This window comes from Cryptotermes secundus, unplaced genomic scaffold (assembly GCF_002891405.2).
Source record: "Cryptotermes secundus unplaced genomic scaffold, Csec_1.0 scaffold1276, whole genome shotgun sequence".
NCBI lineage: Eukaryota > Metazoa > Arthropoda > Insecta > Blattodea > Kalotermitidae > Cryptotermes > Cryptotermes secundus.
The window spans coordinates 162,077-189,438 of NW_019740668.1; the positions used below are offsets into that span (position 1 = coordinate 162,077).

The window sequence follows — 27,362 nt, forward strand, 5'->3', positions numbered from 1 at the left end:
CCTGTTTTAGTTACTTAAAGCTGTCTGGAATAGACTTTTTGTACTCTGCAGATAATCTGATCTAGTTTTTGACACTTATCTTTCTCGCAGAGGGTCAGGGGCTGTTGACTTCTCGCAGAGGGTCAGGGGCTGTTGACTTCTCCCAAAGAGTTAAGAGGGCGTTGACCTCTTGCAAAGGGTCACGACGTTAGTGACCTCTTTTTTTCTCACACTTTATTTTCCTTTCCTGGTGCTCCCAGTAGGTCACTGAATGGTTTATGCCTCCCCATGATCATTCCAGAAACAATCGCCTCTATTTCCCTAAGAGGCCAGTGCAGTCTTGGAGCACCCAAAAGCTTCATTTTCTAACCAACCGAAGTCTTATATCTGATGTGTTATGATGTTGCAGACCAAGCAGACAAGTAGATGTTGGCACAATGGTTACTGTGGGTGTGTTCATCAAAGGCAAGAAGCGCTGGTTCCATGGCTTTGGAGAAACAAAGGTACAGGCAAAGCGTGCTGCTGCCAAGTGTGCCCTCAAGGAACTCAGCCCCAGATAGACTCCGGGAGGAGCTGAATTCGTTTGACTGTGCACTTTGTTATTTAACTCTCATGCCAATCTTGATACAGGCTACCAGCTGATTGCAGTGCCTCTCAGATTATGACAGGCAAATGTAACCTACATGTCGCCATATAGAGTGGTGCATTTTTCTGGACAGATGTTATCTCCAGTCAGACATGGTATGTAAACATCTAAGTCCATGTGTAGCAATGCCTCTAGCCAGATGCAGAAATAACAGGAAACAGCAGTTGTGTGTAGATGCAGTACTGCTGTCTTCCATTGGACAAATAGTAATGTAATGTTATTTTGGGTGAACCTACTAGATTTAGAGGACGTGAATTCACACAGGATTATCCACTGTCTCAAAGAGAGTATGGGAGTATCTTCAGGCTGAAATGTAATGTCTAGATTCTACAGCAGTTTTATGTTTTCTTATCATGAACAGCTTCAGGAGTTTCAGCTGTTTGAACAGCTGGCATTGAACACCTCCAGATCTTTAGTATCTTCATTGTGTTCTATGGTATCTGTGTTGGCCCGAACATGTTGCAGCACTTGAGTGCAATAATATGGGTACAAGCCTGTGCATTATTGTATGTTAACAGAAACAGAGGTTGTGTCAGCTTCTTAGAGGTGAAGAGAGGCAGTGTTGTCTGTTGGTGGTTCATACCAAGTCTGGAGCCAAGAGTTCAAGACACTTGATCCTTGACCGAGAGATCAGTTATGTTCCAAAGCCCTGTTCATAAGTCAGGTCACTGTTAATTTGAAGAAGTCACTATTCTGCCGTTAAATTAATTATTGCTTATGGAAATGAGTTCTAATCCGAGTTATATCTGGTTGTTTGTAAGTCAAGTTTTTTGTATGTCGAGTGCACAAGTGTACGTCTATCCAGTGCACTTTGTTACTTGGCCATTTATAACATATAATTTGCTGAGAGAAGTGTGGAGTCAAGCAGAACAATATTGATTCTTTTTAAGTATTCTTGGTGACATAATGAGTTTTGCAGAAATCAGCCAATCAGATCAGAGCACAAAAGATGCTGCACAGCATCTTTTGTGGAAGTTGAGTGGATGTCTAGCAGACTGTTGTTGGAGTATGTGTTCCTCAGTCAGAATGTGAAAGTCAGCCCTTTGCTCATGTTACTGTATTGGATGTGGCAGCAGCTCTTGGGTTTACCCTGCTGTATGATGGTAGGGTGCGTATTGTTACTTGGCAGTCTGTAGCCTGTGCTTTTTATGTTGGCAGAGAAATTTATTTAAAAGTAAGTGATACTGCCAGCAGGAGAGAGAGGGTGCTATTACTTGTGCAATGCCGTTTCACTTGGCAGTGTGGATATACCTAATTATTGACAGAAATGGCAGCATTGCCCTGCGACCAGTAAAATCTCATCAACTCCGAGTCATGATTGCAGTTTATGCAGAGCTCAAACTAGTTGCAGCGCCATGGGATCTGCATTCTGCTGTTTCAGACTGATGTGTAATGAATGGCTGTATCCATTATGGAGCATGCTTGCTGCATGCATGCACATGGTTTAGAGAAGCCATCATGACTACAATGATATACTTTTGTTCTTACTCAGAAGTTTGAAATGTAAGTGCAGTGAAACATATTGGAGAAACATGGAGACAGGCTGTTAACCTGCTGGTAGCACTTGTGCAGGTACAGATATGGGCTGAGTAAGTCCATTGTCTGCATAATTTTCTACTGGTGCTCGATACTGAAATATGCAGTATGTCCATGCTGTCACACTGTTGGTCTGTGCATGGACCTTCCCTCCACAGACCTAACAGAGAGCACAAGATATTTACCGAGTTCTCATCATTATGTATGGTAGCCACAGCTGTGAAAATGGTGTATGTGCTGCCGAGTTTCTGGATGTGATTTTAATTATTGTAATTTGATTTTATTATCTCTTCCACACTTATGCCATTGGACTTTAATTTCTTAACTTCAATGTTATTCCTTTAACTGTTTCACCATCACAAACTGATTAGATCAGTTCGGCATACTTGTGGCAAAACTACCACAGCTGAAAAGACCAGCTTGATGTTAATAACTTAGTACAGGGTTTTTATCGCTAGAGGGCATCAGGTGTTAAGTAATAATATGCAAATGACATGTCACAATATGTTAAGTATGCATTTGCAAGGAAAGCATCGATATGTTATTAACTGTATTCCTTTTGATTTATACTAGTAGATTAGAAGCATCTATCTGGGTGTGATAGCTTAGCACAAAGTTTAACTTTCTGGAGTATCTCTTTTTATGGTTTTCTTACAGGAAACTTAAACTTCCATTGTTCCAGTAACTGTTCATTTCTGTACCTGTTGGAAGTTTTTGTTTTCTTGTGGATTGACTGAATGTACTGTTGGAAGGAAGTGAGCAGTAAATTCCTTGTACTATCTTGCTGTCTGATGCGTCCATAGAATTGGAAGGTGTAAGATGCACTGTATTGCATGTCACTGGTACAGTGTGCATTGGGTGCAACTCTCTTCCAGTCTGATTCATGAACTGTCTTGCCTTGACTTGCTCTCTGTTATATTTTTATTAAAGTCTGATGTGAAATGTTACCAGCGTACTAATGCGGAACCTGCACATTCTTTACCATAACTGCAAAAGCATGTTCAGCTGTTGGCCTCTCAGACCAGCCATCCTGACAGGTTTATATGGTTTTCCTCAGCTCCTCCAGAAGAACTCTTATGATAATACAGTGAACAGGCTGTAACCACTTCTTTCCTTGTTAACAGTATGTGGAAAATGTTAGACAGAAGAAACCTGTTGCTCCATTATAAGGGTTTACAAAATGGATGCCCATTCCACGAATAAGAGAACTGTAGATTTCAGATAAAGTCTGAAAGAACGTCCTGACAGGATTCCAAAAAAGATCATGAAATACGAGGGGCGTTCAAGTTCTAGGTCTCCGATTTTTTTTCTCAGGACTGGGAGCAGATGGACACATGCGGTTTAGTTTAAAATACGTGTGCACTCTTTGTGAATGCGTGACAGAGATGGCAGCACTCTACGGCACACAGAACTCTAGTGGTAGCGGCGAGAGTGAGAAGTGTTTTTGATACTTAAAATGGCGACGTTTTCGTTACAACAACAGCGCGTAATCATTCGTTTTCTCCACTTGCGTGGTGCAACACCCATTGAAATTCATCGCCAGTTGAGTGAGACGTGTGGTGATGGTGTCATGAATGTGAAAAATGTGCGTTCGTGGGTGCGACAGTTCAAAGAAGGCTGAACGTCGTGTGACAACGAACCAAAACAATCTCGGCCTCTTCCAGGTGGATGCCCACAAGGCTGCACGCATGGCAATTTGCCAGGCGATGTTGACACGTGATGAAGGCATCAATGGGACTTTCTTTTCATCAACTGTGACGATGGATGAGACATGGATGCCGTTTTTCAATCCGCTATTGCATCAGCAATTTTCCAGAGGTCAAAACAGACTCCTACAGAAGCATTCGCAGCGGCCATGGAATGATGACATCAACGTTGTGAAAAATGTGTATGGCTGCAGGGAGATTACATTGAAAAGTGACAGAAGTTTCAAATTTTTTGTATGATTATTGTGTGAGAAAAAAGTCAGAGACCTTAGAACTTGAACACACAACGTACAATGGTAGGATTGTGTTTTATACCTGTAATGGGTCTCAACAGGCCCTAATGTTGGAATGGTGCACTGACACTCCCATCATGCCCAGTCACACAGGAAGTTCTGACTTACGATGCTACCGTGAATATGGAGGCAGTATGTGCTTTCTAAACATAATGATCTACCAGAAAACATAGTGTCACATGCCAGAATATATATCTTCAATTTTTTCCTTCTCTGTACACTATTATAATCATCATCAGTAATCTGTCAAGGCGACAGGTCCACAGTCTCTTCCAAAAGAATTCCTCCACATAATGTGATCTAGAGCTTTCTCCTTCAAATGACAGTATCCTCTTCTGTCCCCAAGGTCATCCAGCATCTTCTTACGTCTTCTTCCTCATCGTCTTGTCACTTCCATCCACCCCTCTATCTTTCCTTCGATAACTTCTTTTAGAAGGCAGTTTCTGCGTAAAACATATATTTTCATCAGTATTATAATAGTCTCTTTCCAAAAACTATTATAATACTGATGAAAATATATTCCCTCTAGATGACATTCATTCGGCATTATCACCTGTAGTACTGGAAGCACTTCACTTCACTATGTTTCTACGAGATCTAGTCCATGCTCCCCTACGGATGAACTTCTATTATATTTTAAGGCCCGCAGTGTGACAGTTCAGACAGTCTTTTTATAGCCTTTCAATTCATTACACATTTCCTCTGTTGCTTGCCAAGTAACATGAGTACCGATGTATTAAGTTGTGTGATAACAGACATTGCTTATATACTGTGGTATGGCAGTCATATCCCACATATTTCACTCACTGTATAAGATGTCTACAGAGTTTCTGAGGGCATGTCTTGAGTAGGTAACCTTCCAAAAATCCTGTGTCCTGTGTATTCAAGATGGCCTACATGTTGAAAATACAATCTGGTAACATCATAATGATGACATAATGATTTACATCAGGGATCTCCAAACTTTTCAAACTGCGGGCCACATTAGGTAATTCAGCACTTTCAACAGGCCAGATAAAATGAGAAATTAATAACTCTAGGTATATGAGTCTTATTGAAAGCACAGAATATCATAAACTAAATGCAAAGTACGTGAGAATAAATATTAATTAATAGATTAATGACAAGACAGTAGCAGCAAATGCTCATATTTTCATCACAAATTATATTAAAACAATTAATGTGAATGATGGAACTCTTTTTGCATTCTTAAAATCTGATTAAATTGAGGTTCAAATTTTGAAACGCTAATCACAAGTAGCGACTTTAAATGTTCATCAGATAAATTTGCCCTGTATTTCGACTTGATGTACTTCAGCTGGGAAAAAGTTTCACACAGATATGTCGTGAAGTTCAATAATTTCCATTTGAATTTGACTTGGGACATCTGCAGCATCACAGTCAAACAGATTTTGAAACAATATAATTTCCTGAGCACTGGAATCCAAATCAGCAAATCGCTTCCGAAATTGTTCTTTCAAACCTGAAATGACTAAATTTGCAAACGAGGGTGGAAATTCTGCTTCACCCTTTTTATGCAACTATGCACAGTATAGCGTATGAACCAAGTTACAATTTTTCACTTGGCTTTCCAGAAGTATCAACTTTGCTCTGTATGCCTTGATAAGTGCAAATAAATCATAGACTAAGTTATTTTCACCCTGCAACTTTAAATTCAAATGATTCATATGGTTCACCAGATCAGCAAAACTGCTAATTTCCAAAGCCACTTGGCATCTGATAAAAGTGGTTCGTGATGGTTTTTCTTGGTAAGAAATATATCAATTTTATTCCTGAGCTGAAAGAAGCGCAAAAGAACGTTTCCACAGCTAAGCCATCGAACTGCAGTATAATATGTCAGGTCAATAAGCTTGGAATCACATTTACCAGTACTCATTGGAAAATTAGTTCAACTGGTGCATTTCTGCACAATTCTTTTGCAGGCCGGAGTTTGGAGACCCTTGATCTACATCATTATCTGATGGCACCCTGAGAGATGTTCACACAGCAGGAAGCAAAACAAAGCAGCTCTTTCTAATTTACAGTATTTTTATCATCAATCTTGACATTTCAAGTTTCAATGTGCTGTTGTGTTACAGTTCTTTATAAACAATTGGAACTGCATATGGGATGCAATATACACAAACATGGTGTACATATAAAATGACTACATATTGGAATTCACTGTTTATGTATTCATGACACCACATACAGCTGGGGCATGGCAAGGCCCACATCTGCAAAATGAGAGCAATGGGAAAGGAGCACAGCCGGTCTTGGGCACAAAGGTTCAGCATTTTACTCCTACTCCTTTTAATGAAGCTTGTTAAAAATGGTGATACAATATAGCGAACATCACATTTCCAGTCACAATAGTGACAACCACATGCATGAAGCCTGCCCTCTCTATTTGCTCCTCTTGACAGATGGACGTTCAAAAACCTGCTTCATGCCTGCAGCCTGGTTGTTGTGGAACTTGAGATTCTGAGCAGTCTCCGATATCCACGGGGAGTCAAACTGTGTAGTGTCTTGGTCCACAAGGTGAGTGTATTTGGTGCGACCACTGCGCCCAAAGTTCTTCACCTGCATCACCTTTGGCAGAATGGTCTTGTCAAAGTGATCCTCCAGTGTCGCTGCCGAGAAGTCTCTCTTATACAGGTCATCATCCTGATTCTGCAAGTATATGCAACATGCATCACAGCAAGATGGCTCACTGTAACTGGCAGCCACACTGACAGTCAAAACATACTCTACACAGTTACTGATATCTTCACAACTCACCATGAAGAAAGCACCACGGTGATAGTACTTCTGCAGGAACTTGTATTTGCCCTTCGTTGCTTTGTTAGTGACAAACTTGGGGTTGTTCCTAAGCTCTTGCCGCCTCTCCTCTTCTGTCATGTTGCGCAGCCGTTCTATTTCCAGTCGTTCCCGTTCTATCCTGAAAGCACAGATAGGATGTGCAATAACCAAAATATTGAATCTCAAACGTTTTGTCTGTCTGATATTGGTAAAACTTACTGTTCTCTCTCCTCACGATCCCGTTTGATTCGCTTCAGCTCACGCAGTTTCCAAGCCTCATATTCCACCTCATCGTTCTCATCATCTGTGTTAACATCATGTAAGGATGGTTCATCACCATCCTTCACGGATGTCTCCTTCCGTATATCTTCTTCTACCATCTGGTGACATAAGAGAAGCAGTGCTCAGTTAAGAATCTCTCGGCAGAGTCTAAAATGGTGGGTGCTCACACTGGGCCTTGTATGGGCTCAAACCCCCTGTGGGTTTAGTTAAGATCTACAAAATGGGGACAGTATTTTCAAGACATAAGTCTGAGACCAACAGCAAAAGAATTACTGCTAACAAACTCTACATTGTCTACAACTCTGAGGATATATCATACCTCAGTAGGCAGCCTATGCAACAGAAGTTCTGTGCATTTAGAGTCCTTCAGTACGATGATCTTGGCTCCCACTGTACGCTGAAAATAGAATCCATTTATAACGACGTACCAACCTACATCAGTGATAATGAAGAGCCCTCACAGATTCATCATCTGCACTACATACATTACAGTTATGTCATTCTTGTGAGATAGCTTTACTGCCAGTTTTTAAAAAACCAGATTTACACAGGTAAGACAGTTTCATGCAATACCTGTAGAATTTAGGTACCTTTAGTGTGTACTTGCGGCGCTCCTCTGCCATTTTCTTTGCCTCTATCTCGGCCTGCTTCTGACGCACTGCCTCTCGCTCTTTCTCCATCACTGTGACTCTGTCCTTCTTCCTAACAAACACGGGTTTCAAACGTGGACCCGCTTCCTCTTCAGAGTCTGATAAAAACATGAAAAATTGCATCAGTATTTATTCTAGCTGTAATTGCACAAATTATGGTAATTTTTGCTTACACAAATCTCACTACATTCCTGCCACCTTAATAATTCCCTCATCTCACTAACCACTGTACTCCTCATATTCTGACGACTCTGATGCACTCTCATCTGGTGAGTGGCCTTCCTCCTCTTTGTCCAGTACCTCCACCTCCTGCACAACAAAGCAGGAGATACAGGAATGAGAATATGACAGCAACACAACAAACACAGCATGGCTTGTGCATGGCTGCCGACCATACCTCGTCCTCTTTGTGGTTCAGAACCTTCTCACGTAGCATCTGCCTTCGCCGTTCAATCTCCTCATCACTCAACTCATCCTCCTCCTCTTCCTCCTCACTTTCATCCATTCTGGCAATCCGACGCACCTCCTTCTCCTCATCTGACACCCCCACATCGAGGATCTCTGGTGCATGAATATGCCTGTGTGTCAGCAAGACTTGTTAGGTATCATCAGAATCTTTACAAGCATGGCTTTGTGTGACAATGTTTGGCTGAATTTTCCTACTACTATAAACTTTCGAAAAGCTTCTGTCAAACAGTGTAATAAATTTCTCTCCACAGCCAACAATGACTAACCTATGTCTCTCCATCCTGTTCTCATCTTCACTCTCTTCTCCATGGTCACCTTCCTTCCTAGTTTTCAGCCTTCTTAGTCTTGGATCATCCAGGTCTACCTCTCCTGTTGCTTCCACGTCTTGTTCAACAGCTTCTGCTGGCGACACAGGCCGACCAGCAAGAAGTCTCCGTTTCTGTTCGATAAAATCATCTTCTTCAGACTCTTCTTCGCTGCTTGACATAGGTGCATAATCGGGTCTTTTACCAGACACATAACGATGCACTTTGACTTTCTGCATAGAAACCTCGCCTGTAAATATAGTTAAAGATGTTAACATAACCTATACAATATAGGGACTTTGGGTTTTTAACTGCAAGCAATAACATCTTACCTTTGTCATTTCTTACAGGTACAGCACCAGCTGTGCTCTGGATACTTATTCCTGCTATATTATTCATGTTGAAGTTTCAGGTGTAAAATAAAGCTAAACTTAATTTGCGATTTATCAACTATATTCCTTATTTAGTTCACTGGCCTACTTTATTCGTGGACCAAAGGTTGCCATAATTTTCACAGAGTGTACGTAATGTCAAGACCGTCAAGACCAAGACAATCCATAAATCAAATATCTTTGCACTGACGATGGACACGGAATCACAAAATTAGTAGCGATCGTAGCGATTAGTAGATTAGTAGGATTAGTAGTGTGTAGCGGTCGTAGCGTGGTAGAGGTCTAAGGAGTCTATGGCGCCTGTAGCTGGAAGGAGGGTCTGATCGGAAGATTTAAAGGTTCAGTATATGCATGGTCCGGAAGAAAATTGTATATGTGCACTCTGTGCTGACATGTGGATATTGTAGACATCAGAGCATAGATGACAACTCTGCTTACTCTGTATACTTTATTTTGGTTTTGTGTCTTTTATTTGCATTTCATTCTTTTACACTTCTGGTCACGATAAAGGTTTCGCTATGAGCTTAGAACTCCACCCACAAGATGCAGGTGAGCGAAATTTTATACCCAGTATGCATTGAATAGGAAGCTTGGTGATTCCTGGTGACATGTTGTAAATGACAGCAGGGGGGGAAAGTCCTGTTTTGGCATAAGAATACAGTCTGCTTTGCCACAAATTTAGAGCTGTAATAGCTCAGTCAGTATAGTGATTAGGCTTTTCAGTGGATGACAGTGGGTCAGTTTCTAAACTGGAGCAGACACTCTTCTTGACCCTCTGGGCACCACCCAGCTTCTGATCCAATGGGGCCTGGGGACCTGTTCCCCACAAGTAATGTGTTTCTGGGTGTGAAGCTGATCATTCGCCATCATCTAGCTCTGAGGTTCAAGGATACATATAGCACATCTTCGCTTCTCCACACATCTTAATGACATGGTGCAGAATTAAGTACAGGTGCATCTTTACTGTACCTGCCACAGTAATTATATAACTGGGCAGGTCTGTCAACACAGCACAATGTACAAAGCTGTGTTCTTCAGTTAGTTTTAGTTTCTGTGAAATTTAATTACTTTTGCTGGCTGAGGAAAAGTATGATGAGTTACCAGTGCATCTCATAACTGTACTCCAGCATCTTTCCAAAATTCTTTCTCCTTCAGAAAACCATACCCACTACTGACAGCCACAGCATCACACACTCAGTCAATTCAGACTCCACGGAGGTGATAATTCTCTGTGTGATAGCAGTAACATTGTCTTACAGAGCAGCATGGATGTAGTGTATGAGGGACAGCATGATAATAAGACCGAATGGATGTCTTCGCAGAACGATGTTCAGCTCACACCAACTAAAGAAGATTTATCTGATTCACTTGTACCTGTTGTTAAACAAGAGGAGGCAAGTCATGCAGTTGGTTTCATTTCTCTTTGTACTCCACACTGTCCAGACGCTGTGCAAGAGTCAAATGTATACAGTGTTGTAAAGTAGATTTGCTAGTAACTAACACATATGAACTAGAACTGTGACAATTTGAACTTCATATGTGTTTTTGCTAACACAGCTAATGTATATTGTCACATACTTGCATTATGTGTTAAGCAAACATACAAGACCTTTGAACTGACTTTGGTAATGTGATGACTGTCATCACACTCACCCCCCATGTCACAGCATTATGTACAACTATTGCACCTCCAAGAAGCAGTAACAGCAGCTTAGCCTTATAATTTATACTGCCTCAGGAATGTCTGTCAATCTTTTGTTGTATTTCTTATTTGAAATTAGGTATTGCATTGTACTTGACAGATTTCTTCCTCTCCCCACTTCAATTACACACTGAATTGCCTCAGTGGTATGTGGAGTTGTGTTATCAGTGACATATACATTGTAGCATCACTATACAGTTCTGCATACTGCAAGTTGTTTTCAGTGTAGGTAACAGGGTTGAATCATTTTCTTGCAGAGTTTTGTCATGATTCTCCCCAGCGCTTCCAGCAATGTAATAGGATAATACCTTAAATATGTTGAGACCATTTGTTTTTACATCCACCTTAACTGGTTGCTTTCCCTCATCCTGATGATGAGACTGTGTAACCTGTGCACATGGCAAAGGGATACTGTTATTTGCATCATAAAACTTACCTCCCTGCAGAATGTGGAAGCAGTAACTCCAGAAACCGAATCAGACAGTGAGGCCAAGCTGATGTCTTCTGTGAATGGTGATCCATTTGTTGATGTGAAACAAGAAGAGAAATCTGAACCATTCAGTTTTGTTTCTGTTAAGGTAAGGACTGCTTCATGTTGAGGGTTTGTGTACAACAGATTTCAATGTACAATGGTGAAGGCAGCTAATAAACTGTAAGACATGGAAAATTTGTAAAAATGCAAAAGTGGAAACACCAAGCTTTGTCCCCATCAGGATGCTGCCTTTGGCATCCATCGCCCTGATTCTAGAGACTGGATTCTGTCTTCATCCTCCAGTAAAAGCCTTGAACATTGGTCCAAATTGATGGAGCTAGTCCCTGTTGCAAGAGTCACTGCCAGAGTAGGCTTTACACCCGATGACAGAGAGTCTAGTCTCTGAATTGTCGTTAAAAAAAGTTGATGGATGTCCAAAAGAATCAATGCATTAATATACCATTGTCACAGACTTTTAAATCTTATTTGGATTGTCACTGCTTTCTTTTTATACACTGTGAATCTATTATTCATTCTCATGTGTTTACATATCTTTGTTCTGATAATAAATTGTATACAGGAGGAGCTGCTATGTAATGGTTCTGAAGTAGTAAAGTTTGAGATGGGACCAGATCCACCTGCTGACAGGTAAGATCACTTCATATCTTATATTTGTTATCAAAATATTCTTATAATTAATAAGTGGAAGGAATATAGTTTAAGAATGTATTAGAGTCACTGTCAAATGGGTCCCAACAAATTCACTTTTGTATTTAACTCTGTCAGTGTGGTAGCCTCTTGTGCCCATACCTCTTTCATTGTTTCAGATGAGGTGTGTTGCATACAGCTTTGTATAATTCTGATTAAGTGAATCTGGGAATGTACAGTTGCTGTAGTAATTATAGAAGGATATCACTGCTATCAACTTAATACAAAATTTTATCCAATATTCTTTTCTCAAGGTTAAGTCCATATATAGATGAAATTATTGGGGATCATCAGTGTGGGTTTCGACGTAACAGATCAACTACTGATCAGATCTTTTGCATTCGTCAGATACTGGAGAAAAAATGGGAGTACGAGACGACAGTACGTCAGCTGTTCCTAGACTTCAAGAAAGCCTATGATTCAGTTAGGAGGGAAGTATTGTACAATATTCTGACAGAGTTTGGGATATCCATGAAACAGGTTAGGTTGATTAAAATGTGTTTAAACAAAACGTATAGTAAAGTCCATGTAGGTAAACATTTTGTCTGATAAATCTTATATCCAGAATGGTCTAAATCAAGGAGATGTTTTATTGCCAGTCCTTTTCAACTTTGCTTTAGAATATGCCATTAGGAAGGTCCAGGGAAACCAGGTGGGACTGAAATTAAATGGGACACATAAGCTGTTGGCCTATGCCGATGATGTGAATCTACTGGGTGATAATGTAGATACCATAAAGAAAAACACATACTTTAATTGATGCAAGTAAAGAGGTTGGTTTAGAAGTAAACACAGAGAAAACTAAGTATATGTTGCTGTCTTGTCAGCAAAATGCAGGGAAAAATCATGACGTAAGGAGAGGAAACAGAAGTTTTGAAAATGTGGTTCAGTTCAGATATTTGGGAACAACGAAAACAGATCGAAACCTGATTCAGGAGGAAATTAAGAGGAGATTGAACTCGGGCAATGCTTGCTACCATTCAGTCCAGAACCTTTTGTCTTCTCGTCTACTGTCCAAAAACATAAAAATTAGAATATACAACATTAATTTTGCCTGTGGTTTTGTATGGGTGTGAAACTTGGTCTCTGACATTAAGGGAGAAACATAGACTGAGGGTGTTTGAGAACTTGGTGTTGAGGAGAATATTTGGACTGAAGAGAGATGAAGTGACAAGAGGTTGGAGAAAACTGCATGATGAGGAGCTTCATTCTCCAAGTATAATTAGAATGATCAAGTCAAGGAGGATGAGCTGGGCAGGGCATGTAGCACGAATGGGGGAGGCGAATGCATATAGGATATTGGTGAGAAAGCCAGAAGGAAAGAGACCACTGGGAAGACCAAGGCGTAGGTGGGTGGACAATATTAAAATGGATCTTAGAGAGATTGGATGGGATGGAACAGATTGGATTGATCTGGCTCGGGATAGGGACAAGTGGAGGGCAATTGTGAACATGGTGATGAACCTTCAGGTTCCATAAATTCTGGGAAATTCTTGAGTAGCTGCAGAATTGGCGGCTCCTCCAGAAGGGCTGAGCTCCAGTAGTAAGTAAGTAAGTGACTAGTCTCTCCAGGTTCACATGACTAACAGTGTGAATCCCAGTCTGCACTCCACTAGCCATCATGTCACATAGGATTTCCCTACCATGCTGTCAAACATGAGAATTCATGTCACAGAAACTCAGTGAAATGTTTCAAGCTGACGCTTTCTTTACAATATAAACTTGTAGAATTGTCACAGATGACCTGCTATGTCAATTCAGAGTAGGGATCCAGTATTTGAGATTCCTTTACCTCCATCATCAGCGAGCGGTCTCTGATGATAAAAGCAGAGAAAGTGTCTGAATTAGCGGCGGCCCAGGTTCGATCGCGGGTCTGGTCAAGTGGGATTTGTGAGGGACAAAGTGGCACTGGGGCAGGTTTTCTCCGAGTTCTTCGGTTTCCCCTGCCAATCTTCATTCCATCAATTGCTCCACAGTCACCCTCACCTATCATCTGGGGCTGGTACAATAGGCCAGAAGTGGCTGCAGTACAAGGGACTTAGTCCCACCCCACTAGCAATACAAAAAGAAATGTGTCTGAATTAATACAGTTGTCACCAAAGAACTATATTTCCATCTGTAAAAATTTTAATTACTTCAAATCAAAACCTGAACTGCTTTAATTTAAAATAAGAAACAGTATTTCCTCACTTCCAATTGTAGATGTCGGACCACAATAATATGATTTGTTGCATTGGGCAGTAGTATATGGATCGCGGGTGCATATCATAATCCCACATATTGTACCAATCCTTTATGCACAGTATAAAAAGTCATGACACAGGTGACAAAGCCTGCAATTCTGTAGGCACAATATAAAACTCGGGCCACGAGGAAAGCACATTCTTGATGCTTATATACTTCTATGCTCATCCAACTCCATACACTTAAATGCTTTAATTTTAGTGTTTTATTTTGTAGGGTCAGTGAGTTCGCTCTGCTACAAGATTGTACTGTACGTGATGAGACTTACAAGTGCAGAGTGCGTAGTAAGTGTTTCTTACAGCATGGGCTTCTCGAGTCCCACACTCAAACCCACATAAATGAGAAACCATGCAGGTGCAAAATTTGTAATAAAGGTTTTACACAACAGGATAATCTTGCTGCTCATGCTTATATTCACAGTGAAGATAAACCTTACAAGTGTGATCAATGTGGAAAGAGTTTTACCCAACCTTATCATCTTGTAGTTCACACCCGCATACATGTTGGAGATGCACTATTTCTATGTGATGTTTGCTCTGAAGGATTCATTACTCGTGACCACCTCTTGGCTCATACTCGACGACACACTGGTGACAAGCCATTCAAGTGTGAAATATGTAACAAATGTTTTACCCTTCGTGGAAAACTGAATGTGCATCTTCGAACTCACAATGCAGATAAACCCTTGAAGTGTGAATTTTGTAACAAATCTTATACGAAGCATGATCATCTCATGGCTCACATTAACACCCATACTGGAGAAGCAGTCTACAAATGTGAAGTTTGTCCCAAACGTTTCGCACGTAAACGCTCCCTCATGGTTCATAAGCGACTGCACACAGGAGAAGGTCCTTATAAATGTGACATTTGTTGTAAGAGTTTCACAGTAAGATTGGACCTTGCAACTCATATTCACAGTCACACTGAAAACAAACCCTATAAATGTGAAGTGTGTGGTCTGGGATTCGCACAGCGTGGAAGGCTTTTTAAACATACCTTGCACCTTCATAATAATGATAGACCTTTCCAGTGTGATGCATGCAATGAATCATTTACAGTTCATGAGCATCTTGTAACTCACAGTTGCACACACATGCCTTAAAAATGTTGTACTTGTGCCCATTAGGATATGATTCAATGGAACTGTTTCTGGCCTTTGCAGTCCAACCTGCAGATAATATATGTATATATTATGTGTGATGTTTTCTGCAAACTATTGAACTCTGTGGATACATTTTATCTGACAGCCAGGAATGGATGCAATTTGTGGTGTGGAATTGTCTGAATCACATTTATTAAATGCAGAATATATCATTATCTGTATTTTTCTTTTGAAATAACTCCCTTTGTACCGTACTTACTTTGTGCATTACACCTATACTGAGGTCCCTGTTGTGACATTTTATGCATATTATTTTTGTTACTTCCACGTGGATCGAATGATAAGTGAGAATCAGTGTTCGCTCTACTCCTGCTTTATTAAGACTCTGACATTTGATACAGAAGTACGCCTTATATACACATACAGGCTTATAACCATAGTAACACAAAACAAAAAAAATGTTAATCCCAGCATAATATATGCTTTTCTGAAAGCATGAGAGGTTAGCAGTTGGTTTATGAAGACAGTGTTTGTGTCTTGTGTTAACAATGTGTACATCCACATTCGTCTGAAAAGGTTCTTCGTTATTTGTAATGAAGTTTATTAATGAATATATATATTCACAAGGCAAAGTTAAGATCTGTAATCTCTTAAATAGATCTAAACAGGAATTATGGGATTTGACCCCCATCATGATTCTAACAGTTTTCTTTTGCAATGTAAATACCTTTTTACTGTCAGATGAATTACCCCAGAAAATTATTTCATACTTCATTAAAGAGTGAAAGTAAGCAAAAGAGATTGATTTGAGAGTGTCAGTGTTAGTAATACATAACATGAATCTAACTGTATAACATGCTCTACTTAACTTTGGAATCAACTGATTGATATCGTTTTTCCGGTTTAAATGATTATCAATTTGCAAGCCAAGGAATTTTGTGTTTACTCCCTCTTCAATATATTTATCATTATATCCTATGTTTAATGGATACTGTGGTGAGTTTTTTGTGATAAATGTTATTACATTTGTTTTTTCTAGGTTCAGGGACAGCTTGTTTGCCGAAAACCGTTTACTCATTTGCAAGAACCTTGCTTGATAACATGAAGAAATCGTCTAAATTTTTACCCGAAATTATAACATTAGTGTCATCTGCAAATATTATAGGTATTGAGAGATCCTTAGTGTAGGAGGGAGGTCGTTTATATAAATTATGAAAAGCAAAGACCCAAAAATTGACCCCTGTGGAACTCCATGTTTTATTATTCCCCAGTTTGAGTAGGTACTTTGGATTGAATTTGATGTTTTTATTTCAAATTTTTGTTTTCTGTCTGTTATGTAGGATCTGAACCAACTTAACAATGTTCCTTGAATGCCAAGAAAAATGTAATTTAGTTAATAAAATTTAATGATTTACACGATCAAAAGCCTTTGCCAAGTCACAGGATATTCCACCAACATGCATTTTTTGATTAATAAATATCAACACACTGTTAATTTAAAGGCTGCATTTTCAATGGAAATTCCTTTCCTAAAGCCAAACTGTTCTGGGACTAGTATATTGTTACTAAGAAAATAATGGCTTAACCTATTGTGCATAACTTTTCAAGTACTTTAAAGAAAGTAGGTAGCAGTGAAATTGGCCTGTAGTTTGACATACCAGTCTTGTCCCGTTTTCTATATAGTGGTCTAACTACTGAAATCTTAAGATGATCAGGAAAGATTCCTGTGGCTAGTGAGTGATTACAGCTGTGAGTTAATGGGCTACTGATTAAGATGCACAAACTTTTAAAAATTTACTTGTTATTCCATCGTAACCTGAAGAGTTTTTTTGTTTTGAGGTAATGTATTATATTTTTTATGTCAGTTTCAATGGTTGGAATGGTTTTAACACCAGGGAATTTTTTAGGAAATGCTTCTCTTAAAAATGAAATGACATTTTCTCCCACTTCCTGATGCAAGTTTAGATATTCTGTAATTGTTAGAAAGAAAAGTACTGAAGGCATCTGCAATTTATCCTGAGTCCTCAGCTTTTTCATAATTTATAAGGAGAGATGGTATCTGTTCAATCAGATGTGATTTTCCTGTTTCATGTTTTACTATATTCCAGGTTATTTTTATCTGATTATTCGATTTTGCTATAAGCCTACAGTAATGCTGCCTTTTAGCCTCTTTTACAACTCTACTCAGTATTTTGCAATACCTTATGTAGTATGCTCTCATGTAGGGATTATTACTGTTCTTGCTGTCTACATACTGACGCCATTTATTTTTACAAGATGTTTTTATTCCTTGTGTAATCCAATGGTTTTTTTATTCAACTTACACTTTTATTCTGCATAGGAAAACTGGCTTCAAAGCTATTTAGAAAAATATATAAAAAAGAGTTAAATTTATAATTTGTATCCTTATTTTTGAAAACAGGTTCCCACGTTTCATTTTCTAATAGATGTTGAATTTACTTCTTACTGTAAGAAATTGAGTATCATGGTCAGAGAGGCCATTGACTATAGGAGATGTACAAGAAGAGCTTAACCTTGCATTATCTGTAAGGATATTAACAATGGCTGTGCTTGAGGAATTTTGAACTCTTGTTGCGAAATTCACTGTGTGTGACAGATTGTACAGGGTGGGGCGCATAAACTTCCTTTTTGTGAAGACGCATTGTGAAGGGAGGGGAGGTCGCAGAAAAGTGGGGATAGGCTTGGCGAACGCAGGAGTCGCAGAAGTTTCTGCCTAATACCCCTCAGTAGGAAACATGAGGTGGATGAGTGACCAGCGTGCGTTTGCTGTCGAAGCCTATTTTTCGAACAACCATTCCTACGTGGCGGTGTAGCGTGCATTCCATACTCACTTTGGAATTAAGCCCAGAGGTCCGGTTCCGAACCAGAAATCGATTGTTTTGTGGGTAGAGAACTTTAGGATAACTGGGAGTGTGGTGAAAAAATCATCAGGATGACAATGGACCGTTACAGCACCAGAAAATGTGGAGGCAGTTCAACAGTCGATTTTAAGATCTCCAAGACATTCCGCTCGCAAACATGCAGTTACCTTAGACATATCCAATCCTTCAGTGCGCTGAATTCTTCACGAACATCTTAATTTCCTTCCCTGTAAGATGGTTGTTGTGCAAGAATTGTCACCATGTGATTTCCAGAACTTAATAATGGAGTGTGAAACTTTATTGGAAACTTTACCCCCTGATGCACTTGTTTTCTTTAGTGATGAGGCACATTTTCACCTATCCAGATATGTCAACAATCAGAATATGCACCATTGGAGTGGTAACAATCCCAGAGAGCTCCATGAGAGGCCACTTCACAGTGATAAGGTGACAGTATGGTGTGTGTTGTCGAGAGTTGGAGTTATTGGCCCTTATTTTTTTGAAGAAGACAATCATGCAATTACTGTCAATTCACAGTGGTATGTGGACATGATTAAAAACTTTTTCGAACCAGCTCTTGAAGAAATGCATCTAGGAAATGTCTGGTTCCAACAGGGTGGTGCCACAGCCCACACAGCCCAAGCTTTGATGACAGTTTTGAGGGCAAAGTTCCCCAGACGGCTCATCTCGCTTCGAGGTGACATCCCGTGGGCAGCGCACTCACCAGATCCAATGACCTATGATTTTTTTTATGGGGATACCTCAAGGCAGAGGTTTTTAAACATTGCCCCAGAAACCTGCTTCAGCTGAAGAATGTTATTTGGCAGGAAGTAGCCCAAATTCTGGTGCACATGTTGGAACGTGCAGAGGAGAACTTCAGAAAATGGTTGCATCAGTGCACAGAGAATGGTGGCCACCACCTTCAAGATATTTTGTTTAAAACTACATGATTTGAAACTTTAAAGTGTGTTCTTTCATTAGCTAAGCATAAATTTTGTCTATTAGCAATAATTTTCTTTTATTCGCCTTCAAAAAAAGGAAGTTTCTGTGCCCCACCCTATATGTCCTTATGAAAGAGTTTACTTGTTTCTTCTGACTGCTTTCATTTAAATTGTTTATGTTTATGTCTCCAAAACTCAGACTTTGGATTGTACAGATATTTTAAAGTTGCATCTAGTCTCCTTTGAAATTCATTAACCTCTCATGAAGGGGCTCTCTACAGGCTTTATATAATTAGGTGGGGTGTTTTAGTTACTAGCTGCATTGCACAGATTTCAAAGTCTTGCTACTTACAGTGATGAGAAATATCAATTTTACTGAAATGTAAATCTGTCTTAACAAAAATACAAACTCCTCCCCTCTGTAGGCTCCTTCATCAGAAAGTTGAGCCTAACAGGTAACCATTCATTCAGAGGAGCAGCAATTCCTGTTCAACCCTGTGATGCTCACTTAGACACAATATGTGAGGGTTTATGTTGTCTATTTCAAAAGAGTGTAGTAATTCATCACTTTTGCTTCTCAAGCCTCTGGTATTTTGGTAAAAGATATTTATTGCATTTAATGTTTCTGCATTTTGTCTGTGAATTTCCAAGACTACTGGACTGCATTTAATATGTGTTAGGCATCTTGGTGTTTTTTAATTTAATTTATAAAGCTCCCATGAAGTTGGCAGCTGTGGAGAGAGATTGGTACATGAAAATGTAATCTGTGTAGAGACTTCATCTTTAACACATGCTATATACATATACAGTTCCATCTTATGAGAGATGTATAATATTTTTCAATTAATGGAGAATAACCGTTTCTGAAAGAAGTGAAACTGCGAGAGACATTAAGAGTATGGCCAATGTGACCTGATGTATGTAGCTTGGTAGGTATCAAACTATGAGTCATGTCTTCAGACCTGGTCTCTTGGGTTCAGTGAGAAGTATGGCAACATGAGGACAGTGGTTGCATTTGGTGATGGTGTGTAACTAAGGCTCTGTTATAACAGTTCACCCTAGAATGATCTCTAGGATACACCAAAGTGCAAGTCACATCGTCTGTGGCCGTAATTTGAGAATACAAATGCCAACACCATCCTTAAGGAATTCTAGTCTCATTTGGTGTATATTTTAATGAAATATTTGTTACTGCCCACGTGCATATCGGTGCTGTTTATGTATTATTCACCTACGTGAGCATACATGCACTGTTCGGAAAAATTCAAAATATATAGAAACAATGTTGATTTCCGTGGGCAGTTGTGAACGTAGCAACTTCCTGTCTTGCATACAGACTTGCTGTGCTACACTCTCATGTAAATGTAACCAGCAAGTTTTAGCCTTCTATGGCCATCATCAGATATGTTTGCGTAAATGCTTCACTTTATTGCTTTTTGTACTTCATTGTTCAAAAAATTTTGTTTAAATTAATATATATGTCACAGCATAGCGCATACACGTCATCAACAAATGCAACTGGAAGGTGAAATATAATAATACAAAAATGGGTTGATGGAGAGAATTCGTGACACGAACAATCACGGTTTACTTGAGGCAGACCTGTTCATTTTCACATGTTCCGACGGTAACCGACAATAAGTGCGACATGAACATGATCGAACATGATCGTCAAAAAGTTTTATGTCACGCGGTGTCTGACGGAAGACCTAAAATCCAGATAACGTGTTATGCTGATAATTGTATAGATGAGAGTCGTGATTTTAACGCACTAGCATTTACTCGACTGAGTACTGTAAAAATGTGTAAACAATGTTGAAGACATATTTCTTAGATATAAGGCCCCATAGTCCAGCAGAAGTCCGCCGACGTTTCGGAGGACCGTGCAACCACCATCTTCAGGATTGAAGAGCAAGAGAAGCAGGAGTTAAGTGAAACAAGCCGCTTGCAGGAAATGAAGATCTGATATAGGGTGTAAATGCCAGTGGAAGGAGCTTACAAGTTGGCCCAGAAGGTGCAGAAGATGGAGGCAGTACGGCCCAGTGGAACGTCGGAAACGGTCGGAAGACTCCTGCTTAATTAAATGACGCTACATCCCAGAATATCATACTCATCGATCTTGTCTCAGTGAGTGTTAGAATCTCAGACCCAATAACAGTATTGTCGTTTGTTATACACCATTTACAGCTAATGTTTGTGACACACGTCATTGGTGCTTGCGTTGTTAATTACAGTATTAATTGTAATCACGGATGTAAACTCCACCCCCAAGATGGAGATGAATGAGCAAGTTCTGTGCTTCAGTCATTTTATACCTGATAAACATTGGACATGAGTGGACATGATAGGCATTCATTTTACAGCATAAATCACGACTCCCTTGGCGATTCTACCAGTCTTATGACTTGGTATCAGCGATTAAAGCAGAATTTTGTAAAATTCTATATGGGAGAAGTAATCTTTGGTAATTCCTTCTTTTAGTCTTGCTGATCCATTAACCTTAAGGGTATAAATGGCTCTATTAAAGGACTGCAGATACGCTGAATAAAGTGCAAAGTGTGTTTTGAGTTTCTTTTTTTTGGTATTTTCAATTTTAATGGAGACAAATATTGTAACCTCTTGCTGACAGAACCACAGCATCAAGCGTATGTGATGTGAGTAGCATTGTCTTGCAGCAGAACATGGATGTGACAAATTTTGATGATAGGACTCAGAAGATGCCTTCACAGAATGATGTTCAGTTCACACCAACAAAACAAAATCTGTCCAGTGGACTCAGTTTTGTTTGTGTTAACAATGATGAGGTAAGTCTTCCAGTTTTTTCATTTCCCACCTAACTCCATTGATTCAATTTTTGTGTAGTTTTCAAGTATACCCAGCAGACTTATTAATCACTAACAATTATAAAACTGAAATATGAAAATAAGAGGCATTTATAAATTCTGCAACTTCTCACTGTAAGTCTCTGTTCAGTATTTATATACCTAATGCGAACTGACATCTGTAAGGTTGCAGATCATATGGAACTTGCTTAACTCGGAAGAAAGTATCAACTTCCTATTTACCAACTTGCTCTTGTAATTAGCTCTGCATCAGGCAATTTGCTGCAGTTCTTGTTTCAGATTGTGTACATGAGCACTGATTCTTGCATTGATGTCTCTGGTGGCGTTATAACTGACCCACTCAGTGAGACCTCAAGCCCCACACATTGGTCAACATATAACTGTCCTCTTAGTGCCCTTACGTTGGGCTCCACTTAATCTTCCATAACCGTCCCTCCTACCTTCCACCTGTGGCTCTGTCTGAATAGTAGTGCAGGGAGTGGGAGTCGATGGTGATCGGCCCCTCTGCTCTGATGACCGCTTTGACGCTGCCCTACTTGGTGTTGCTGCTGCTGAAGTTGCTAGGTCGTAGCTGGTTTCGACTTGACCCAACTGCACTGCTTCTTCCTTCAGTTGACATTATTAGTGTTTGGGTTTCAGGATTTGGATCCAATAATGTGGGCGGCAGCAAACAGTTAGAGACTGTTTACGATTCATAGTAAGTGGAGGAAGGAGTGGGCATGTGAAAGCTGAAAGTGGGTTTGACTAGTTAGTGGAGATGAGTCTCTCTTCAGGTCGGATACTGGTCAGGTTCGGACAAATGAGGGTGAAGCACCTTTAATCAACACAATTCACTGTACCACCACAACACTTTATTGTTGTTCTTCTTAAAGACACTCGGCTGCATAAATTCACACAGTCTGATTTAGCTTTGGCTTACAAGCAGCTGGTGGTACACTTACACTAAAATGCACTCAATCACCTCGCCAAATTCTTTTGTGCCATGCTCTGGTTGATTAAGCTAAATCTCAATATGAGTCGTCATGAGAGCAAAGTTTTTAGCGCGTGTGATGTGGGGTTTGCCTCCGCCAAGTTCGAAAGTTTATAGACGACTAAAGTCTTAGACTGAACTCTCTGCTGAGCCAGAGGTCCTAACTGAGTTGTATCTGCCTATTCTCCTCTCCTCTCCTAATTTTCCTGATAGGCTGATTCAAATAATAGGAGTTGGCTTAATTTTTGGTTCCGGCCAATGACAGTGTGTTTTTAAGGGAATTTCGCCCTAAAAGACCAAATGGCGAAATTGACAACGATGCAACTTATGAGGGGCCGCTAATGATCTCCTGGCACTCCCACATTTGACTTACGGCTCGTAGAAACTGTCACTTCCCAAATTTTCAAAGTGTCTTGCCGCTTTAAGTCTTAATTCTCAATTTCTAAAGAAACTCATTGGGACTTCTTGAAGTATCACTTTCTGCCCTTTTGGAAAATAACACCAGATGCTTGGATGCAAGAACTAGCAGATGTCCTTGTCTACGCAAGTTTGGTCAAACTGCTCATCGCCTATTCTTTGTTCTTACAGTGTATCTTAAACCTTTGTTTCTTCATAAATTCTTGTTATTAATTCTGTGAGCTACTGCAACAAAAAAAGGGGGGAAGAATTTCGATGGTGCGGTTACAGCATGTGATGTTGTGTTATCTCACTTCAGATAATCACCATTTGCATATTGCAAGGACATTTCAGTTGATAGAATGCAGATCAGAGGAATGAATTAATTCCTCCTAAGTGCCACCATGTAATTGTAATGTGATACCTTGAATATCCCATGACCATTTGTTTTTGCATTTCCCTGTTTGTTGATTGTCCTCAGCCATCATGCCATTGAGACTACATAAACTGAAATTGACAGAGGCTTATTAAATAGCCCACAAAATAACCCAGTTTGAAATAGAATTGTGGTTAGTTGTATGGTGAACTTTATTTTCCTGCAGAACATGAATGTGAAAGCAGAACCCCAGTCTGATAATGAGACTAGGTCAGTATCGTCTGTGAATGGTGATATGAAACAAGAAGAGATATCTGAACCATTCAGTTTTGTTTCTGTTAAGGTGAGGACTGAATCTAAGTGCTGACATGTTTTTGTTATGTAGCCATCATTGACTGTGAATCAAAAATAGGGAAAGTCCTGTGTAACATCTGGAAAAGAAATTTACATGTTGAAATAATATTCAGTACTGTATAATGCTCATAAAATCTTTTGTTTACTTTCAATTCACAGTGGTCATACTATGTTCTAAGCTGCAAGACAATGACAGTTTATGCTTTAATGTAGAAGTGGCACCAAGTAACACACCAAGGTGTGTCTGAATGCCTGTTGGTGACATCACATTAGAGTACGTTATCTCTCATTCATGTTATTACATTTATATTGTATGTCACCAACAAAAGTATTATTGAAAATCATTACTGCTGCTTTACTCTATATATGATATAATGATGTGTAACTCTTTCTCACATATATTTTCATCAATGTTATAATGAATTATATACAGGAGGAGCCACTGTGGGATGGTACTGAAGTGCTGAAAATTGAGATAAAACCTAAGGTTGCCAGTGACAGGTAATAGAATTCCTCTTCTTCCATGTATTACCAAAATGGATCTTTAATTGCTAATTATGAGTGATATAATCTAACAAATGGAGCCAGGATAGTGCAGTCAGTGTAGCGACTGGCTACAGGCTGGACAGCTGAGGGGTCAGAATCCCAGTCCCGGTGGGGGCAAGAATTTTCTCTTCATGATGCACTCCAGACCAGCTCTGGGGCCCATCCAGTGGGTACTGGGGGTTTTTTTCCCTGGAGAAAAACAGCCATTTGTGAAGCTGACCAGTCACCTCCAAGTAGTGCTGAAGTCAAGAAAAGATGGACCTGTATGTTCACTCCCCCATACACCTTCATGGTATAGTGTTTAACTTTTAAAGAGTTACTTGTGAATTCACTTTGTCAGCATGGCAGACTCTTGAATTCTTGACTCTAAGCATTTCAGACAAGATGTGTTGCACACCAATCCAATCTATATGTTGCTCTGCTAAGGTACCATTTGTTGTGTATGATTATGCATCTATTTCTAGCAGAAGGATGATGATGATGATGATGATGATGAACATGAACATGAACATGAACATAAATGAGGTCTCCATAGCCATAGAGACACAGTCTGTTTTGAGGTGGCTTATCAGGAGAAAAGATTTTATCAGTGTGTAGTGTGTTTTATTGGGTAACATTTAAAGGGCACATAAGTTCAGTATGTTAATAATTTTGAACCAAAATTGCAATCGATGTACCTGAAATGTGGTAGGGCACATCCTGTCCACAAACACCACATGGTTGCCCATGATAATCTGAATTCTTGATTTTTGAGTAGTATTCTTCTAAACCAGTCATTTTAGCATGACAGATAATTGCATCTGCTATACCCAAATGCTAAACCTTGTCTTTGAGAATCTTGTTCCAAAGTAAAACTGAGCAAGTAGTAATACAGGTACATTGCCTTAATTTCTCATCCCTCCCCATACACATACACATTTTAATGTGATGGTTATCTTTCCAGGGCTGATGAGTTGCATTTGCTGCAAAGTGATTGTACTGCAGGTAATGAGGCTTTCGTGTGTGTCAGTATTAAGTGTTCCTTACAACCTGAGGTTCTTAGGTCACACACTCAAATCCACACAGGCCAGAAACCATTCAGGTGTGACATCTGCAATAAAGATTTTACACGATGGAATAATCTCATTGCTCATTCTCGCATTCACACCGGAGATAAACCTTACAAATGTGAAGTGTGTTCCAAAGGTTTTAACACTAATTCGTGTCTCTTAAAACACTGTCGCATTCATACTGGAATCAAACCTTACAAATGTGATGCATGTGGAAAAAATTTTACTCAGCGAAGTCACCTTGTGGTTCACACTCGTATACATACTGGAGATACACCATTTGTTTGTCATATGTGCAGTAAGGGATTCATAACTCACAAACAACTCTTGGCTCACATTCGAAGACACACTGGTGACAAGCCATTCAACTGTGAAATATGTAATAAAACATTTTACTTGCATGGGTCACTAAGTGGCCACATGCGAACCCATAGTGTACGTAATCCCTTTAAGTGTGAGTTGTGCAACAGAAGTTTTGGGAGACGTGTTGATCTCGTGGCTCATAACACCACACATACTGGAGAAAAGGTGTACAAGTGTGATGTGTGCCCTAAACGTTTTGCACGTAAAGGTACTCTTATGATTCATAATCTACTACTTACAGGTGATCATCCCTGTAACTGTGATATTTGTTCTGAAAGTTTCACAGTAAAGTGGGATCTTGTGACTCACACTTGGAAGCACACAGGTCACAAGCCCCACAAGTGTGAAGTGTGTGGTGTGGGATTCACTCAGCGTCGGACTCTTCTGAAACATACCCATACTCTTCCATAGTTGTTACAGATCCTATGGATGTGATCAGTGAGGTAGTACAGGTCTGCTTCGTGAGCGTTCTGTAACTTTCTCATGCATTCATATACTGTAAAACAACTTTCTGGATTCTGGTCTTGCCTCTATTCTAACAAATAGGAAATATTTTATCAAAATTTTGATTGTGTGTGATATACTACTGAAATGTGCCAGCTGTACACATCTAAGCTAGTATGCAAGGACTGAATGTACTTTGTGGTGTTACCATGTCCAAATTACCCAGTCATCTTTTCAATACACAAAATAAAATGTTTGTGCAGAGACAATGTACATACTTTCTTTTATGAGACTGACCTTGCATATCTTACATACCAAACAATGAAATCCATCCAATTGGTCAAGCAGATTTTGACGTCTCCCATCTGGGGCCCTAATCCACATACTTTTATTTTTCTCAAGATTCCACCTCTGCAGTTTTATTTAAGGAAGTGATGTCCAAATATCTCTGAAATTGAGTCAAAATTGTTAGCGATGAGTTAGAGGATATCGCCATTACATTTTCAGGTGTTCATCTATAGGGCCTCAGTTTTTGGAACTAGAACATTTATATTCAACAGGCATGGACTTGTGTGAACTCCTGAATATGGAATGGGGTTTAAATTCAAGCATTAATGGTGTTAGAGGGGCCACATCAATACATACAGACTAAATTAATGTGTATGTTTATCACAGTCCTTCAGTAATGCAACAATTTTTCCTTTTTTTAATCTTCCAATTTCACCATTTAGCACTTAACATGTTTCGGCCATAAATGGCCATCTTCAGATGTCTCAATGTATTGGAACTGCTACATTGCTCTCATATGCACTAAAACCATGCGTTGCATACCACTCATAAGGGCCGTTGTCCACTTGATTAGAGCTGTGTGATTTATTTCAGCAGCTTGTTTTTATGTTTGTTAGCCCTTT

The 27,362-nt window shown here is 39.6% G+C and overlaps 4 protein-coding genes across 15 annotated transcripts in view; 3 read left to right on the forward strand and 1 right to left on the reverse strand.

Moving 5' to 3' along the window:
* The window catches only part of LOC111872581 (endoribonuclease Dicer), a 45,474-nt gene extending 42,366 nt beyond the window's left edge, over positions 1-3,108 (forward strand). For both annotated transcript variants that reach the window (XM_023866644.2, XM_023866645.2), the window contains exon 25: positions 389-3,108. In XM_023866644.2, the coding sequence (XP_023722412.1) occupies positions 389-539 (151 nt within the window). In that variant the 3' untranslated portion in view covers positions 540-3,108. The remainder of the gene's footprint in view (positions 1-388) is intronic.
* Positions 3,109-6,085: 2,977 nt separating this feature from the next.
* LOC111872577 (microfibrillar-associated protein 1) lies at positions 6,086-9,152 on the reverse strand. The gene is made up of 8 exons (XM_023866632.2): positions 9,000-9,152; positions 8,629-8,917; positions 8,292-8,472; positions 8,119-8,203; positions 7,835-7,992; positions 7,182-7,342; positions 6,942-7,101; positions 6,086-6,833 (listed from the first exon to the last, which is right to left on the reverse strand). The coding sequence occupies exons 1-8, from the start codon at positions 9,064-9,066 to the stop codon at positions 6,567-6,569; spliced, it is 1,368 nt and encodes a 455-aa protein (XP_023722400.1). The 5' UTR covers positions 9,067-9,152; the 3' UTR covers positions 6,086-6,566.
* A 98-nt stretch (positions 9,153-9,250) lies between these two features.
* The window catches only part of LOC111872578 (zinc finger protein 239), a 46,174-nt gene continuing 28,062 nt past the window's right edge, over positions 9,251-27,362 (forward strand). For 3 of the 9 annotated variants that reach the window (XM_033754754.1, XM_033754752.1, XM_023866634.2), the window contains exons 1-3: positions 11,208-11,339; positions 11,814-11,881; positions 12,290-12,421. In XM_033754754.1, coding sequence (XP_033610645.1) covers positions 12,413-12,421 — 9 coding nt within the window. In that variant the 5' untranslated portion in view covers positions 11,208-11,339; positions 11,814-11,881; positions 12,290-12,412. Of the gene's footprint in view, positions 9,398-10,318; positions 10,454-11,207; positions 11,340-11,813; positions 11,882-12,060; positions 12,066-12,289; positions 12,422-14,401; positions 15,503-16,326; positions 16,560-27,362 lie in introns of those variants that run through there. The other 6 variants (XM_023866641.2, XM_023866633.2, XM_023866640.2 and 3 more) reach the window with 6 other exon arrangements.
* LOC111872579 (zinc finger protein 525-like) lies at positions 19,163-26,725 on the forward strand. 3 transcript variants are annotated; one of them, XR_002844247.2, is made up of 3 exons: positions 19,163-24,323; positions 24,483-24,550; positions 25,539-26,056. XR_002844247.2 is itself a non-coding variant. In XM_023866642.2 (3 exons), the coding sequence occupies exons 1-3, from the start codon at positions 23,898-23,900 to the stop codon at positions 26,416-26,418; spliced, it is 1,089 nt and encodes a 362-aa protein (XP_023722410.1). In that variant the 5' UTR covers positions 19,163-23,897; the 3' UTR covers positions 26,419-26,725. The 3 variants fall into 3 exon arrangements, 2 of the variants coding, with proteins under 2 accessions (XP_023722410.1, XP_023722411.1); XM_023866642.2 differs by having other exon boundaries at positions 19,163-24,038; positions 25,539-26,725; XM_023866643.2 differs by having other exon boundaries at positions 19,163-24,038; positions 24,209-24,550; positions 25,539-26,724.